Here is a 16844-nt window from a genome sequence, read left to right as displayed (position 1 = left end):
GCCGGCATACAGCTTCCGCGTCATGTGGCCAGCATGACTAAGCCGCTTCTGGCGAACCAGAGCAGTGCACGGAAACGCCGTTTACCTTCCCACCGGAGCGGTACCTATTTATCTAATTGCACTTTGACGTGCTTTCGAACTGCTAGGTTGGCAGGAGCAGGGACCGAGCAACGGGAGCTCACCCCATGGCGGGGATTCGAACCACCGACCTTCTGATCGGCAAGTCCTAGGCTCTGTGGTTTAACCCACAGCGCCACCCGCGTCCATATACAGTGGTACCTCTGGTTAAGTACTTCATTCGTTCCGGAGGTCCGTTCTTAACCTGAAACTGTTCTTAACCTTGAGCACCACTTTAGCTAATGGGGCCTCCCGCTGCGCCGCCAGAGCATGATTTCTGTTCTCATCCTGAAGCAAAGTTCTTAATCCAAGGTACTATTTCTGGGTTAGCGGAGTCTGTAACCTGAAGCGTCTGTAACCCGAGGTACCACTGTACTTATAAAACTAATAAAGATTGCCATGGGGGTAAAAAAAAAAGGAAAATAGTTGCTGGAATCCCAGAAAGGGACCCCTGAGGGTCATCTAGTCCAACCCCGCCCTGCATTGCAGGAATCCTGCGCACAGCTGTCCAGATGCGCTCCCTCAACACCTGCGCGCCCTTCCGCGGTTGCCGAACTACAACTCCCATCAGCCCCTAGCAAGCGTGGCCGGCGGCCGGGGCTTCTGGGAGTTGTAGTCCCCCGAGCGCCTTTCGCGCCCTCTTGGTGGCGTCCCCGGGAGCCGGAACTCCGCTTCCCGTCAGGCGCCGCGGCTTCCGGCGGGGAGTGGGCGGGGCGCCGGAAGTCGGGCCGGGCCGGAGGAGCCCCCTCAGCCGCCGCCGCCGCGTCCTCTTCCTTCTCCTGCTGCTGCTGCTGCTTGTCGGGCCGGGCCGGGCTTGGGGGGGCCTCCTGGCAGGGGCCGGGCTGGTGCTGCGCCGCGTCGGGGCCCGGGGGGCGACGAGGCCGGCGGGATGGAGGCCGTGCCCCGCATGCCCATGATCTGGCTGGACCTCAAGGAGGCGGGAGAGTTCGGCTTCCACCAGGCCGTCAAGAAGGTGGGAGGCGCGCGGGGGGGGGAGGGGCAGGGGGCACTATTGCAGTGTTATTATTATTATTATCCCAGTGGGGGAGGGGCAGAGGACTAAGGGGGAGGGGCGGGCAGCAGCATGATTATTATTATTATTATCATTACTACTACTAATACTATTAGCCTAGTGGGGAGGGGGGGCAGAGGACTGGGGGGGGGGCAGACAGCACTATTATTATTATTATTACTATCAGCCTAGTGGGGGAGGGGAGGGGCAGAGGCATAAGCGGGAGGGGCAGGCAGCATTATTATTATTATTATTAGCCTAGTGGGAAGTGGAGGGGCAGAGGCCTAAGGGGGGATAGACAGCATTATTATTATTATTATTATTATTATTATTATTATTATTATTATTATTATCCCAGTGGGGGAGGGGCAGAGGCATAAGCGGGAGGGGCAGGCAGCAGCATTGTTATTATTACTATCAGCCTAGTGGGGGAGGGGAGGGGCAGAGGCCTAAGGGGGGATAGACAGCATTATTATTATCCCAGTGGGGGAGGGGCAGAGGCCTATGGGGGAGGGGGTAGAGGAAGGCAGCATCATCATTATTATTATCATTATTATTACTATTAGCCTAGTGGGGAAGGGGAGGGGCAGAGGTGTAAGGGGGAGGGGAGACAGCATTATCATTATTATTATTAGCCTAGTGGGGGCGGGATGGGGAAGAGGCAGAGGCCTAGGAGGTAGGGGCAGGCATAATAATAATAATAATAATAATAATGCCTAGTGGTTCTCAAACCTTTCCCCCTGCTCTGAGGCCACACTTTCGAACCAACAATTTTGCTTGCCAATTTTTTTTATTATAGATAAGGAACACCTTGGAAAACGGGGGTGGGGGGGTGGGGAGCAACTCTGAGTGGTGCTTGATTTATAACATAGAACACAACTACTTTAGATTATTATCCCAGGACATCCAGGAAGCATAGAGCAACGCACAAGCGGCACAAATCTTTCCCAAAGTATAATTATATGTTATATGCAGTACAATGTTTTAACAGTTTCCTGGATTGCCCTTGGATCTTCCTGCCCTGCCACACCCTTTGAGAAGTCTTCAAGCCGAAGGTCCCAGGGTGGGTTAGCAACACAGCACCAAAAGGGGGGGAAGGTTCAGAACAACTCCCAGTTATTTGGTGGGTCTTAAAAACATACCCCATAGATGCTAAGGTATGGTTCTAGGGAGGAGGCTGAGCACCGTATTTTTCGCTCTATAAGACGCACCAGGCCATAAGACGCACCTTGTTTTTGGAGAAGGAAAACAAGGGAAAAAATATCCTGAATTCCAGAAGCCAGAACAGCAAGAGGGATCGCTGTGCAGCGAAAGCAGCAATCCCTCTTGCTGTTCTGGCTTCTGGGATAGCTGCGCAGCCTGCATTCGCCCCATAAGACGCAGACACATTTCCCCTTACTTTTTAGGAGGGAAAAGTGGGTCTTATAGAGCAAAAAATACGGTATTTTCTTGATGTGGAGCCCTGAGCATAAGAAGCTGGGGCTTATTATTATTGTTGTTGTTGTTTGTTTATTGCTTGCATGTGGGGACCTCTCTGCGTGCTGTTGTGGAGCAGGCGGTTGGCGGTGGTTTGGGGAGCAGAAAGTTGAGTGCAATCTCAAAACCTGAGATTCGCTGGGCTGAGGGGTTTCTGACCTAAACGAAGGAAATGAGTGTGCTCCCTTGATGTGATGGTTGATCAGTGAAGAGCGTTCTTGAGAAATCAAGGTCAAGAAATTGGGAGCAGGCCTTGAAGTGCAGTTTGGTGAGAGGGGAATAATAATAATAATAATAATAATAATAATAATAATAATAATAATAATAAATCACTGCAGATGGTGACAGCAGTCACGAAATTAAAAGACGCCTGCTCCTTGGGAGAAAGGCGATGGCAAACCTAGACAGCATCTTAAAAAGCAGAGGCATCACCTTACCAACAAAGGTCCGTATAGTTAAAGCCATGGTTTTCCCAGTACAGTGGTACCTCGCAAGACGAATGCCTCGCAAGACAAAAAACTCGCTAGACGAAAGGGTTTTTTGTTTTTTGAGCTGCTTTTTGAGCAAGTTTGTTTCCTTTTTCTTAACACCGTTAATACAGTTGCGACTTGACTTCGAGGAGCAACTCATAGAACGCGGTGTGGTAGACTTTTTTGAGGTTTTTAAAGACTTTGGTGATTTTTGAAGCTTTTCCAAAACTTTCCCGACACCGTGCTTCGCAAGACAAAAAAAATCGCAAGACGACAAAACTCGCGGAATGAATTAATTTCGTCTTGCAAGGCACCACTGTAGTGATGTATGGAAGTGAGAGCTGGACCATAAAGAAGGCTGATTGCCGAAGAATTGATGCTTTTGAATTATGGTGCTGAAGGAGACTCTTGAGAGTCCCATGGACTGCAAGAAGATCAAACTGATCCATATGAAGGAAATCAGCCCTGAGTGCTCACTGGAAGGACAGATCCTGAAGCTGAGGCTCCAAGACTTTGGCCACCTCATGAGAAGAGAAGACTCCCTGGAAAAGACCCTGATGTTGGGAAAGATGGAGGGCGCAAGGAGAAGGGGACGACAGAGGACGAGATGGCAGGACAGTGTTCTCGAAGCTACCAGCATGAGTTTGACCAAACTGCGGGAAGTAGTGGAAGACAGGAGTGCCTGGCGTGCTCTGGTCCATGAGGTCACGAAGAGTCGGACACGATAAAATAATAATAATAATAATTTATTTGTGCCCCGCCCATCTGGCTGGGTTTCCCACTCTGGGCAGCCTCCAACAAAAATTTAAAATACATCAAAGGGGAAGGCTCATCGGGATAGGAAGGAAGGTTGCGAGGCGTGACGGGTGATGACGTGAGAGTGTGGGAGAAAATGTGGGTGTATTTAGGGCCTTTAGTCTCGACAAACAATCTCCAGGCTCATCTTCTGAACTCCTGACTCAGTCTCTTTAATTGGGCTGCTCTTCTGCCCCCAATGAATGACTTAGCACACTTCGTGCCTGCCATTCTCTTTGTCTCCATATCTGCCTAGATCCAAATTATATTCAGTTGCTCTGTCACATACACTTTCCTTGCCACATCCAATTAATACTCTTGTGCACCTGGTAGCCTCTTCAGGTTGGCAGTGGCCTGATGCACGTAGCCCCTGGGCCAGCCTCCCCTGGCCTTTGTTGTTTAGGCGTTTAGTCGTGTCTGACTCTTCGTGACCCCCGGGACCAGAGCACGCCAGGCACTCCTGTCTTCCACTGCCTCCCGCAGTTTGGTCGAACTCATGCTGGCAGCTTCGAGAACACTGTCCAACCATCTCGTCCTCCGTCATCCCCTTCTCCTTGTGCCCTCAATCTTTCCCAACATCAGGGTCTTTTCCAGGGAGTCTTCTCTTCTCATGAAGTGGCCAAAGTTTTGGAGCCTCAGCTTCGACTGCCTTCCATTTTTGGGGGACTACAGTTATGCCTGCTGGGGCTGATGGGAGTTGTAGTCCTAGGGAACAGAAGTTCATTAAATGGATGAACTCTCTTGCGCAGGCATCCCCAAACTCGGCCCTCCAGATGTTTTGGGACTACAACTCCCATGATCCCTAGCTAACAGGACCAGTGGTCAGGGATGATGGGAATTGTAGTCCCAAAACATCTGGAGAGCCGAGTTTAGGGATGCCTGCTTTTGTGCCATTGAAGCAGCACCTTGTGCTTAGGGAAGAGAATTTTAAAAAGGAACCCACAATGGGTGCCTTAGGTTCTGACAGAGTGACTCTTGGCAAGTGTTCTTCAAAATGTCTCAAGTCTCTGGATGTTGATGTACTGCTGACTTCAAGATCAAAAATGAGCCGTGTAAGGTGTATTTGTAATAACCTGAGGTTATAGGGCGGTATACAAATTTAATAAAATAATCATAATAGGCTTGACGGCTAGTCAGCCACCAACTGTTGAGCAAATAGGATTTCGGGCCATCAATATAGTAAAATAAAATGGAGGGTGACGTAGCCAGGCAAAAGTCATACAAATAGGAGACGGAGCGAGAGCACCTTCTGCTTGCCATTATTAAGCATATTGGCATCAAGGACCACTTTGAGGTTTTCGACAGTCAGGTGGCATATACCGTATTTTTCGCTCTATAAGACGCACCAGACCACAAGACGCACCTAGTTTTTGGAGGAGGAAAACAAGAAAAAAAATATTCTGAATCTCAGGAGCCAGAACAGCAAGAGGGATCGCTGCGAAGTGAAAGCAGCAATCCCTCTTGCTGTTCTGGCTTCTGTGATAGCTGCGCAGCCTGCATTCGCTCCATAAGACGCACACACATTTCCCCTTGCTTTTTAGGAGGGAAAAAGTGAGTCTTAGAGAGCAAAAAATACGGTAAATGCTATGAAATGAACATTGCTCTTCTTTCTGGAAAATGGGCTTCAGTCTGATAGTAACCCCAAGATTCTTTGGGAAAAGCTGAAGCAGTTAAGAGATTTATGTGGTGCCTTCCAATGCCATTCAAATAACAGTCACCTTCCTGTAATGGCACCAGTAATTGGCACCAGTAATTGGGAAATGTTGGGGATCCTATGGGACAAGGAAGTACAAGCAAAATACCCAATTAATTCCTTCCTGTTGTTCTTACCTGCTCTCTAGTCAGAGTCTATTCGGTAGGGTTTCCCACTTTTGCTTTTGGGCATCTCCAACTGCAATGCCTTTCGGAGCTGCTTGGTTGCTGTTCTTATATCCATGCTATGGGAGAGGGACCCACACCTATCGTGGCGCAAGCAAGCGCGGCGAAACCCATAAGTATATACTTCCGGGTTTGCAGCGTTCACAACCCAAAAGTTACGTTACCTTCACTGTATTACATCAGGAGTGTTCTTGGTAATCTACCGTATTTTTTGCTCTATAAGACTCACTTTTTCCCTCCTAAAAAGCAAGGGGAAATGTGTGTGCGTCTTATGGGGCGAATGCAGGCTGCGCAGCTATCCCAGAAGCCAGAACAGCAAGAGGGATCGCTGCTTTCGCTGCGCAGAGACCCCTCTGGCTGTTCTGGCTTCTGAGATTCAGAATATTTTTTTTCTTGTTTTCCTCCTCCAAAAACTAAGTTCGTCTTATGGTCTGGGGCGTCTTATAGAGCGAAAAATACGGTATTCCTTTCTCGTGTTTATTCTGCTTTCCTACCCTTGGAAAGCTCCTAACGCAGCCTCCCCAGAAGTTGTGCTGTAATAAAAGCGATAATTGAAAAACGGCTTCAAGCAGTAAAATTCCCCGGGCATCTCTGATGGGCCTGGATCTGCCTGTGTTGTCACTTCTGCTCAGAAGGAAAGGGGCTGAGTCATAGTCTGCTGATGGCTGGTCCTGAGGTTTCTGTTTCTCACTGTGGAAAATGACTGTGTGTGCATGCATGTGCATAGGAGGCAGAGATCACACAGGGTGCAAAGTCTCTGAGCCAGGAAAATGCTTTGTACAGTGATACCTCGGGTTAAGTACTGAATTCGTTCTGGAGGTCCGTTCTTAACCTGAAACTGTTCTTAACCTGAAGCACCACTTTAGCTAATGTGGCCTCCTGCTGCTGCTGTGCCGCGGGAGCATAATATCTGTTCTCATACTGAAGCAAAGTTCTTAACCCGAGGTACTATTTCTGGCTTAGCGGAGTCTGTAACCTGAAGCGTCTGTAACCCGAGGTACCACTGTACTTAAAACAAAATTTTAAAAATCCTTCCAGTAGCACCTTAGAGACCAACTAAGTTTGTTACTGTTATGAGCTTTCGTGTGCATGTACACTTCTTCAGATACACTGAAACAGATGTCACCAGACCCTTATATATAGTGAGATGGTGGGGAGGGGTATTACTCAGAAGGGTGGTGGGAAAGCTCATACCAATAACATGCTTAAAGGTAAAGGGAACCCTGACCATTAGGTCCAGTCGTGGCCGACTCTGGGGTTGCGGCGCTCATCTTGCTTTATTGGCCGAGGGAGCTGGCATACAGCTTCCGGGTCATGTGGCCAGCATGACTAAGCCGCTTCTGGCAAACCAGAGCAGTGCACGGAAACGCTGTTTACCTTCCCGCTGGAGCAGTACCTATTGATCTACTTGCACTTTGACGTGCTTTTGAACTGCTAGGTTGGCAGGAGCAGGGACCGAGAAACGGGATCTCACCCCGTCGCGGGGATTCGAACTGCCGACCTTTTAATCGACAAGTCCTAGGCTCTGTGGTTTAACCCACAGCGCCACCCGCGATCCATTTAATAACAAACTTAGTTGGTCTCTAATGTGCTACTGGAAGGATTTTTTAAATTTTGACTATGGCAGACCAACACGGCTACCTGCTTTGTACTTGAGAGGGAGGAGTGGTCTCCTGGCTGGCCGCTGTGAGACCAAGATGCTTGTATAATCCAACTATGGGGCTCATATCCACATGCAAATCTCCCTTGGCTGTGGATCACAGTGACTTTGTTCCAGCCTTGGTTATCCCAGCTGCGAAAAGGGTGTAAGAGGGATTTGTTATACTCGGTGGAGGTCAGGATGAAGTTCATTGCAAATCAAAGGTCCTGCATAAGGCAGGCAGCTTCCCTGGACGCCTGAGTTGACTCTTTCCCCCCCAACATGATGAGGCCTCTTTTCTGGACTGCAGTACACCTGTTCCCTGAGCAAAGAATGTGGCTTTTCTGGCCTGACCTGTTGGGATCTGGTGTTGACAGAGCAAGGAACGGTCTCCGGGAAGCTGTGAGGACGGTAAATGTGTATGAGGACAAGATCTGTAGTTTGGATTTTATTCATTTTACATTTGTATCTCACCTTTTCTGCAAGGAGCTCTAAGTGGCACACATATTTCTTCCCCCTATCTCAGTTTATCCCTACAACAACCCCATGAGGTTGGCTACGCTGAGGATGAGTGACTGGCCCAAGGGCACACCCAGTGAGCGTCACATGGGGATTTGATTTATTCATTGATTTATTTTATTGGAATTTTATTTACAACATAACACAACCCCCACCCTCAATACACATTAAACGTGAACATAACATACATTGAACATAAGTAAAGGTAAAGGTATCCCTGCCCGTATGGGCCAGTCTTGATAGACTCTAGGGTTGTGCGCCCATCTCACTTAAGAGGCCAGGGGCCAGCGCTGTCCGGAGACACTTCCGGGTCACGTGGCCAGCGTGACAAAGCTGCATCTGGCGAGCCAGAGCAGCGCACGGAAACGCCGTTTACCTTCCCGCTAGAAAGCGGTCCCTATTTATCTACTTGCACCCGGGGGTGCTTTTGAACTGCTAGGTTGGCAGGCGCTGGGATCGAGCAACAGGAGCGCACCCCGCCGCGGGGATTTGAACCGCCGACCTTTCGATCGGCAAGCCCTAGGCGCTGAGGCTTTTACCCACAGCGCCACCCGCGTCCCTACATTGAACATAACATACAACAATACAAACAACCAAATAAAAGACTTCCTTTATCCTGTATCCGGCCTCCTTATTTACTTCTTATAAACTGTGTCCTTTATGAATAGTTATTAAGGTTTTTCTAATTATAACTTAAATATCCTCAAAGTCTCCTGCAGACATTAATCGAAACAAGTCCAGGTATGTATTTTAGGGCACTTCACATGGGGATTTGAACCCCAGTCTCCCAGTCCCTAGCCCAGGGGTCAGCAAACTTTATCAGCAGTGGGCTGGTCCACTGTCCCTCAGACTCTGTGGGGGGCCGGGCTATATTTTGAAAAAATAATAATGAATGAATTCCTATGCCCCACAAATAACCCAGAGATGCATTTTAAATAAAAGCACACATTCTGTTGTTGTTTAGTCGTTCAGTCGTGTCCACCTCTTCATAACCCCCTGGACCAGAGCACGCCAGGCACTCCTGTCTTCCACTGCCTCCCGCAGTTTGGTCAAACTTATGCTGGTACCTTCGAGAACACTGTCCCACCATCTCGTCCTCTGTCGCCCCCTTCTCCTTGTGCCCTCCATCTTTCCCAACATCAGGGTCTTTTCCAGGGAGTCTTCTCTTCTCATGAGGTGGGCAAAGTATTGGAGCCTCAGCTTCAGGATCCGTCCTTCCAGTGAGCACTCAGGGCTGATTTCCTTCAGAATGGAGAGCTTTGATCTTCTTGCAGTCCATGGGGCTCTCAAGAGTCTCCTCCAGCACCAGAATTCAAAAGCATCCATTCTTCAGCGATCAGCCTTCTTGATGGTCCAGCTCTCACTTCCACATTCTACTCATGTAAAAACATGCTGATTCCTGGACCGTCCGCAGGCCAGATTTAGAAGGCGATTGGGCCGGATCCGGCCCCTGGGCCTTAGTTTGCCTAGCCATGCCCTAGCCTGATGCTCTAACCACACCACAGTGGCTTTCAGTACCCTCGGCCTCAGGTGGCCCTAGGGAGCTTGAAACACCTCTCAAACTTACCCAGATATTTCCTGTACTCCGATCTTCAAATGCCAGTGTTTGCTTTGTACACTGCTTGGTTGTGTTTCTAATATGCAGTTGTATTGTGTTCCTTAATCTTGCTTTCATCTTGTTTTGCTTTGGAAAATTTTACTGAATGTTGTTGGTATTACAGTGGACGCTCAGGGTCCCTGCGGGATGCACGTTCGCAACCCGTAGTGGCGCGTCTGCGAATGCCGGGTTGCGATTTGGCGTATCTGCGCATGCGCAACCGCTGAAACCCGGAAGTAACCTGTTCCGGTATTTCCGGGTTTCAGCGGTCCGTAAGCTGGAAAAACTCAACCTGAAGCTTCTGTAGCCTGAGGTTTGACTGTAACTTACCGTATTTTTTGCTCTATAAGACTCACTTTTCCCCCTCCTAAAAAGTAAGGGGAAATGTGTGTGCGTCTTATGGAGCGAATGCAGGCTGCACAGCTATCCCAGAAGCCAGAACAGCAAGAGGGATTGCTGTTTTCACTGCGCAGCGATCCCTCTTGCTGTTCTGGCTTCTGAAATTCAGAATATATATTTTTTCTTGATTTCCTCCTCCAAAAGCTAGGTGCGTCTTGTGGTCTGGTGCGTCTTATAGAACGAAAAATACGGTATATAAACTGCTTAGAGAGGTTTACTATATTAAATATTCAGTGAATAAATGAATACATTTCCTTCCCTCCCCCCTATGCTAGTTTGTCCTGAAGAACTATGGTGAAAATCCAGAGAACTACAATGAAGAGTTGAAGAAGCTGGAGCAGCTGAGGCAGGTGAGGACATAAGTGGTTCTCCTCCTCCTCCTCCTCCTCTCGGGGATGGTGACGTGGGTTTACTTGGTTCACATGATGCAGTGCTGCCCACCAGGACCTTCAGGAGTCTGTAAGAGGGGAAACTGAGGCAGAGAGAAGCGGATTGGGGAGGCAGTCTTGCTTTAAAATCTTCATTTCTTTTAAAATACTTACATGCCACTTTTCTTCTGACTTGTTATTTATTGAATTTATTAGCCACTTTTTTTTTTCTACCAAGGTAACACAGAACAATTCACAATAAACAACAACAAAAAACCCCACAGGACAAAGAAAACTCCAAAAGGCTGTCTTGTTTTTAAAAGGCTGGATTAGAACATCCCACCCTCTCAAAGAGGCCACAGATAGTTAAAAACTGAAGGCCTGGAGAAAAAGAAATGTTTTTCCTTAGTGCCTAAAGATATGTAATGATGGTGCCAGGGGAAACTCCCTGGGGAATGCTTTCCACAAGCAGGGAGCCACCACAGAAAAGGCCCTGTTCTCATGTTGCTATCCTCCGCATGGCACATGAAGAAGGACCTCATGAGCTCCCGGTATATTTCCAAGCACAGTTCAAAGTGTTGATGCTGACCTTGAAAGCCCTAAACGGCCTTGGTCCAGTATACCTGAAGGAGCGTCTCCATCCCCATCGTTCAGCCCGGACACTGAGGTCCAGCTCCGAGGGCCTTCTTGCGGTTCCCTCCCTGCGAGAAGTGAGATTACAGGGAACCAGGCAGGGGGCCTTCTCGGTAGTGGCACCCTCCCTGTGGAACGCCCTCCCATCAGATGTCAAGGAAATAAACAACTATCTGACTTTCAGAAGACATCTGAGGGCAGCCCTGTTTAGGGAAGTTTTTTAAGTTTGATGTTGGCTGAGTTTTTATTACATTGGAAGCCACCCAGAGTGGCTGGGGCAACCCAGCCAGATGGGCACAGTACAAATAATAAAATTATTATTATTATAAAAGTAAAGGTAAAGGACCCCTGACAGTTAAGTCCAGCCGCGGACGGCTCTGGGGTTGCGATGCTCATCTCGCTTTACTGGCCGAGGGAGCTGACGTTTGTCCAAAGACAGTTTTTCTGGGTCATGTGGCCAGCATGACTAAGCCGCTTCTGGTGAATCCAGAGCAGCACATGGAAACGCCATTTGCCTTCCTGCCGGAGCAGTACCTATTTATCTACTTGTACTTTGAAGTGCGTTCGAACTGCTAGGTTGGCAGGAGCAGGGACCGAGCAGTTATTATTATAGGTGGGGTTAATAATATTATATTATTATAATGTTTTATATACTTATTATATAATAATACTGCATTATTGTTGCTGTTATTTAGTCCAATCTCCTGCAATGCAGGAGTCAAAGCTACCTGGCCCCTGAAGCTGCCTTGAGGTGAGATCAGTTTGAAGGCGTTTAGCATAGGAAATTTTTAGCCACTGCGGTGCTCATGCAATAGGACTATACCAGAGTTGTGCTTCCCAGGCAGAGCTTTGCACTGTGTGCGCATGGTTTTTATTTTTGAAATGTGATCATGCTTCCCGAAGGGATAGTGGTCACTATCGGCCGTTATCTTGTGACCTCAGGACAGCTTGCTGTCCGGAGCCCTCAACCTTTCCGAGCACAATTCAGAGTGTTGGTGCTGACCTTGAAAGCCCTAAACGGCCTCAGTCCAATGTACCTGAAGGAGCGTCTCCACCCCCATCGTTCTGCCCGGACACTGAGGTCCAGCACCGAGGGCCTTCTGGCGGTTCCCTCATTGCGGGAAGCAAAGCTACAGGGAACCAGGCAGAGGGCCTTCTCGGTGGTGGCGCCCGCCCCGTGGAACGCTTTCCCATCAGATGTCAAAGCGATAAACAACTACCTGACATTCAGAAGACATCTGAAGGCAGCCCTGTTCAGGGAAGTTTTTAATGTGTGACATTTTAGTGTATTTTTGGTTTCTGTGGAAGCCGCCCAGAGTGGCTGGGGAAACCCAGCCAGATGGGCGGGGTACAAATAATAAATTATTATTATTTTTATTATTAACCTGACTCCTGTCCCTTTCCTCTCCCCTCCCAGAACGCCGTCAACGTGCCCAGGGACTTCGAAGGCTGCAGCATCCTGCGCAAGTACTTTGGGCAGCTGCACTACCTGCAGAGCCGCATCCCGATGGGAGCAGAGCATGAAGCAGCTGTCCCCATTACCTGGTGAGCCAGCTGCAGGGGGGAGAGGCGATGGCTGAGGAGCTGAGCCTTGCCACTCAGCAGAGCTGGCTTTGAGGTTACGCCAAGACTGGAACAAGTGGGGTTGGGGCTTCACCCGCTCTGCGCATGGACCGCGGAGGGGACCCTCCACCGCAGTGTTTCTCAAACCTGGGTCTCCAGCTGCTGCTGGACTGCAACTCCCATCTTCCCTGACCACTGGTCCTGCTGGCTAGGGATGATGGGAGTTGTAGTCCATAAGAATAGCTGGTGACCCAACACTGCTCTGCAACTTGGGCGCTCCCTGAAATGTAACACATTCTCTCCACTGGGTATTTCTTTCTATTTTGGAAGGGGAGCACAAAGGGGAGTGTGTAATGAAGCAATAGCAGAAATGGAGGACCAGGAAGGCTTGTTGGTTATGCCCCACCTCTGTGGCTAGAGGCAGTAATTCACCTTGGTTGCAGTTTCTGGAAACCGCAGAAGCGGAGAGTTGCTCTTGTGTTCGAATCCTGCTTGCGGGTCACTCACAGGCATCTGATTGGCCACTGTGAGAAGAGGATGCTGGACTCATTATTGAGGGGAAGTGCGTGGAACAGGTCTCGGTGTTTCAATTTCTGGGAATGGAGCTGAGAGATGCCCTAACCTGGGGAGAAAACAGCAAAGACCTGATGAAGAGAGCACAGCAGAGGTTATATTTTCTGAGAATCCTCCGGAAAAACAATCTCTCAAAGGACCTGTTGATGGCATTTTACCATTGTACTGTGGAGAGTGTATTAACTTAGAGTCTCTGTGTGTGGTTTGGGAGCTGCACGGTCAGGGGGGAAAACAATGCTGTCCAGGGCTGCAAAGACTGCGGAGAGAATAATTGGGTGCACTCTTCCCACCTTGGATCAAATCTACGCTTCCAGGTGCCATAAGAAAGCTGCAGAGATAGTGCAGGATAGTGCGCACCCCGGAAATGTTCTCTTTCAGCTTCTGCCTTCTGGAAGAAGGTCCAGGGTTATAAAGACTAGGGCTAGCTGCCTGAGAAACAGTTTCTATCCAAATGCGATTTTGGTTTTAAACGCAGTGTAAGGTAGTCTCTATGTGAGTATATTGTATTCAATTATAGGGTATCAGAATTTTTAGGGGGCTAACCAGGCTGGGATAGCAGGCTTATGGGTTTTTGAATGTCTGATGTAGATTTTTTCAGTTTCGTTGTTCTGTATGGGACAATGACAACAAAGATTATCGTATCGTAGAGGGGCCAATCGCCTGATCCAGCACAGTTCTTGTCAAGCTGTGACCTTCTTGTTTGGCGACAGACAGCTTGGGGGAATCAGCCTGTTGAGATTCATGAAAGAGTTTGCAGGAGAACTGGGATTTCAGAAGGGGGAAGGATGAGTGAATGGCTAGAGATGTGGAGGCTGTTGAAAAGAATAAGCTAGCAAGGTTGCAGTCTTAAAGACAGGAGTGGGGACACCAGCCTCTGTCCGGACTAGGAGCTTGAAGGAGATTTGAGAAGTGATAGGGATCAACTGCAGAGATTTGGGAAGTGGGAATCGGTGGTGGGTGCGAGACGAAGCAGCATGTTTTCTTATTCCTCCTCCGGGTAGTTGGCAAGCACAGCAGCTCTGAGTTGTGTTCACGCTGGAGATGTGGCCCTTTTATGAGTCATGCGCCATCAGCCCAAAGGGGGCCCGTCCAGTTCGGCATCCTGTCCTCACAGTGGCCAACTAGATGCCTGTGCAAAACTCGCATGCGGTACCCGAGCACAAGATCCACTCTTCTCTCCTATGGCTGCCAACTCCAGCTCCATACACTCCAAGCAGGAGGGTGTTTTGTTGGGCTGGGCCTCTGGGCATCTGTTCAGTGCCCCAAGTGGGCGCTTTGCTGGAAAAAGGCCCGTGCATTGAGACACTTTCCGCTCAGCCCCCGCAATGGCCCCCTCTGTTTGCAGGACTGAGATCTTCTCCGGCAAGACGGTGACGCACGAGGACATCAAATATGAGCAGGCCTGCATCCTGTATAATCTGGGTAAGGGCCGTTCGGCCAGCTGGACCTGCGACTGCATCTCTGTTTCCAGGAGGCGAAAGGGGCTTCAGGGGAGGAATTGTTGGGATGTGTCCGAGGGAACGGGGGCATTTTGCAGGCCCCCAGCTGGCTCCAGCCCACCGGCCGGCAGCCGGACGAACTCTGGTCCTTTGGAACAGCATCAAACAGCGACTCACAGCTTGAGCACGCCTTAACCAGCAGAGTGAATAACACACAACAGAAGTGGCGGACAGAGGCATATGTAAAGCATATTTACAAGCAGTTTATTCAGCGTAGTTCAGGACAAAGAAAACATGTCTGCTCTCTTTCATGTCCAAGAGCAGGGAGCATAAGCAAAAGCTATACACGGAAGTTCCCAGCAAGCTGTGCTGGAGAGTAAACAGTCATGTGACATACAACAATCATGTCTGTTCCTTTTAAGGTGGAACGGAACATCAGTATCCTAACAGGAATGACTAAAGGATCATTCCAGCAAAAAGTATATTCACAGCAGCCGCCAAGGATGTTTTGCTGGCAAATAATCGGCAAGTCTTTCTTGGCTGATGGGGCGACAGCCGTGTCTGCCTTTGCATCCACGAGTCTAGGCTCCTTCTGCGTTCTCTGCCTCAGCCTTCCCCCAAGAAGGTGCCTTCCAGATGTTTTGGACTGTGACACCCGTGAGCCCCAGGCAGCACAGCTGTTACGGGGGTAAAGATGGCTGCTTTAATGAAATTACTCTCAAAGAGAGGCTGGAGGCAGGAGCTAGTAGCGAGCCTCTTTTCGTCACTGCCTCTGGCTTCCCTTGTCATTCCCCAAGTCCTCTGGCACGTGGAGAGGGCTTGGGAGAAGGCAAAGGTTGCTCCGACTTGCTCTCCTAACGACAGCGAAAGTGGGAGGGTGTTGGGGTGTCCCCCTTGCCAGAAGGCTGGAAGTGGATTTGTGGGTGCTTGGCTGCACCTTAGGAGCGCTGGACCTCTGGAGCACATCGACTCCCCATGCTGCAGCATCTGTGCTAGGTTTTGTGTGACTAGCACAGGAATTGTGGTTCAGCGCTGTGTCCTTTTGTCTGCAGAGACTGGTTCAAAATGTGTGAGTGGCGTAGGGTGGAAGCTGAGAATCTTAAGGGCATTTCCAGTGGCTGGAAGGGAACGCTCTGTGTTTAATTTACACGATTTATGCAGGCCAGAGAACAGCTCCTCCGGCTGCAGAACGTGGGTTACCATAGCGCAGAATTGGTGTGTGCTTCTGCTTTTCTCAGAAGACCACTTGCCAGTGGTCAGCAAATATTTTATCCAGGAGACCACCTGTCCCAGCCCCAAATGAAAGATGGGCTCATTTCTGACCTTGTGCTAAGCTTTGGAAGCACTGAAATTGTCGCCTTATTGGAGTTCACCGATTGGGTCTGCGTTGCTCCCGGACAGGAGGAAGGGAGTCAAATGACACCAAGGGTTGGTTCAGAGAAAGAGTTCTTTATTTCTGCTCTCCGGAACAGCAGAAAGGCACCTGCGTGGTGTGTCCACAGCAAGTCCAAAGAAATGAGAAATTTCATGCAGTATCCTCCAGGCACCCTCTCACCCTTCCCCAGGAATCCAGCCACATCAGCTTGTCCACGCAGGTTGACATCACAGATGTTCCTGCTCCGGCACTCTTAACCATAAAAGGGATTTCCTTCCTGTACTCCTGACCATAAAAGGGTTTTCCTTCCTACACTCTTATCTTGGAGCAAGAGGTCACCAACTCCAAGAACACATTCTGGCGCTGTTCCCAGACTAGGTCTGTGCGTCAGTGTGGTCAGGACGTAAGATAAGACCTAGACGTGTCATCCCTGTTCTACTGGAGCAGCCAAGGTCATCCTTGCCATCATGAACTGATAAAGGAGAGGGCTCTGAGCACTTGCTTATACAACCGGGTTTTTGTTTATACATTGACTCAGAGCTCAAGTTAATGGATTTTAGCTAAGGAAAAAAAGGGTTTTTGGTGCCTGTTTTAAACTGCCTGCACAGTCAGTTTTGGGTTTGGGAAACCCATTCCTTCAAAATCAGGGTGATGACCACAATCTTTGGCTGACTGCTAAGGCAAGTTAAAATATAAGGATGGGTTTTTAGGGGGTGGGTGTTGCTCTGCTCTAAGAAGCCACATTGTGCTGTCTAATGCAGTGATTTCCTTGTCCCAGCTCGATCGTTTCTGATTTGCTTTGGATTTCTGTGCAATTCTGACATTCCTCACCTGGTTGAAGAGTAGCGCAGGCTAAAAAAACATGACCTTCAGATCCCACAGATGCACCAGTGCTTTCTTACTGCCTGAGCCTCCTGCTCTGACGGTCCACGTTGCATTGCTTCATGGAAGCTTGGCTGCTTTGCGCCGGCCTGTCTGCAACCAATGCGAC

At 49.2% G+C, this 16844-nt stretch overlaps 1 protein-coding gene across 1 annotated transcript in view; it reads left to right on the top strand.

The window, feature by feature from the left end:
- The first annotated feature begins 916 nt into the window (after positions 1-916).
- The window catches only part of PTPN23 (protein tyrosine phosphatase non-receptor type 23), a 61113-nt gene continuing 45185 nt past the window's right edge, over positions 917-16844 (top strand). Inside the window, exons 1-4 of the mRNA XM_077936633.1 lie at positions 917-1090; positions 10178-10252; positions 12321-12448; positions 14385-14461. Of these exons, the coding sequence (XP_077792759.1) occupies positions 1007-1090; positions 10178-10252; positions 12321-12448; positions 14385-14461 (364 nt within the window). The 5' untranslated portion in view covers positions 917-1006. The remainder of the gene's footprint in view (positions 1091-10177; positions 10253-12320; positions 12449-14384; positions 14462-16844) is intronic.

This window comes from Podarcis muralis, chromosome 12, assembly GCF_964188315.1.
Source record: "Podarcis muralis chromosome 12, rPodMur119.hap1.1, whole genome shotgun sequence".
NCBI lineage: Eukaryota > Metazoa > Chordata > Lepidosauria > Squamata > Lacertidae > Podarcis > Podarcis muralis.
Note: the sequence above shows the minus strand (reverse complement) of the source record. Positions and strands in the feature narration are given on the sequence as shown.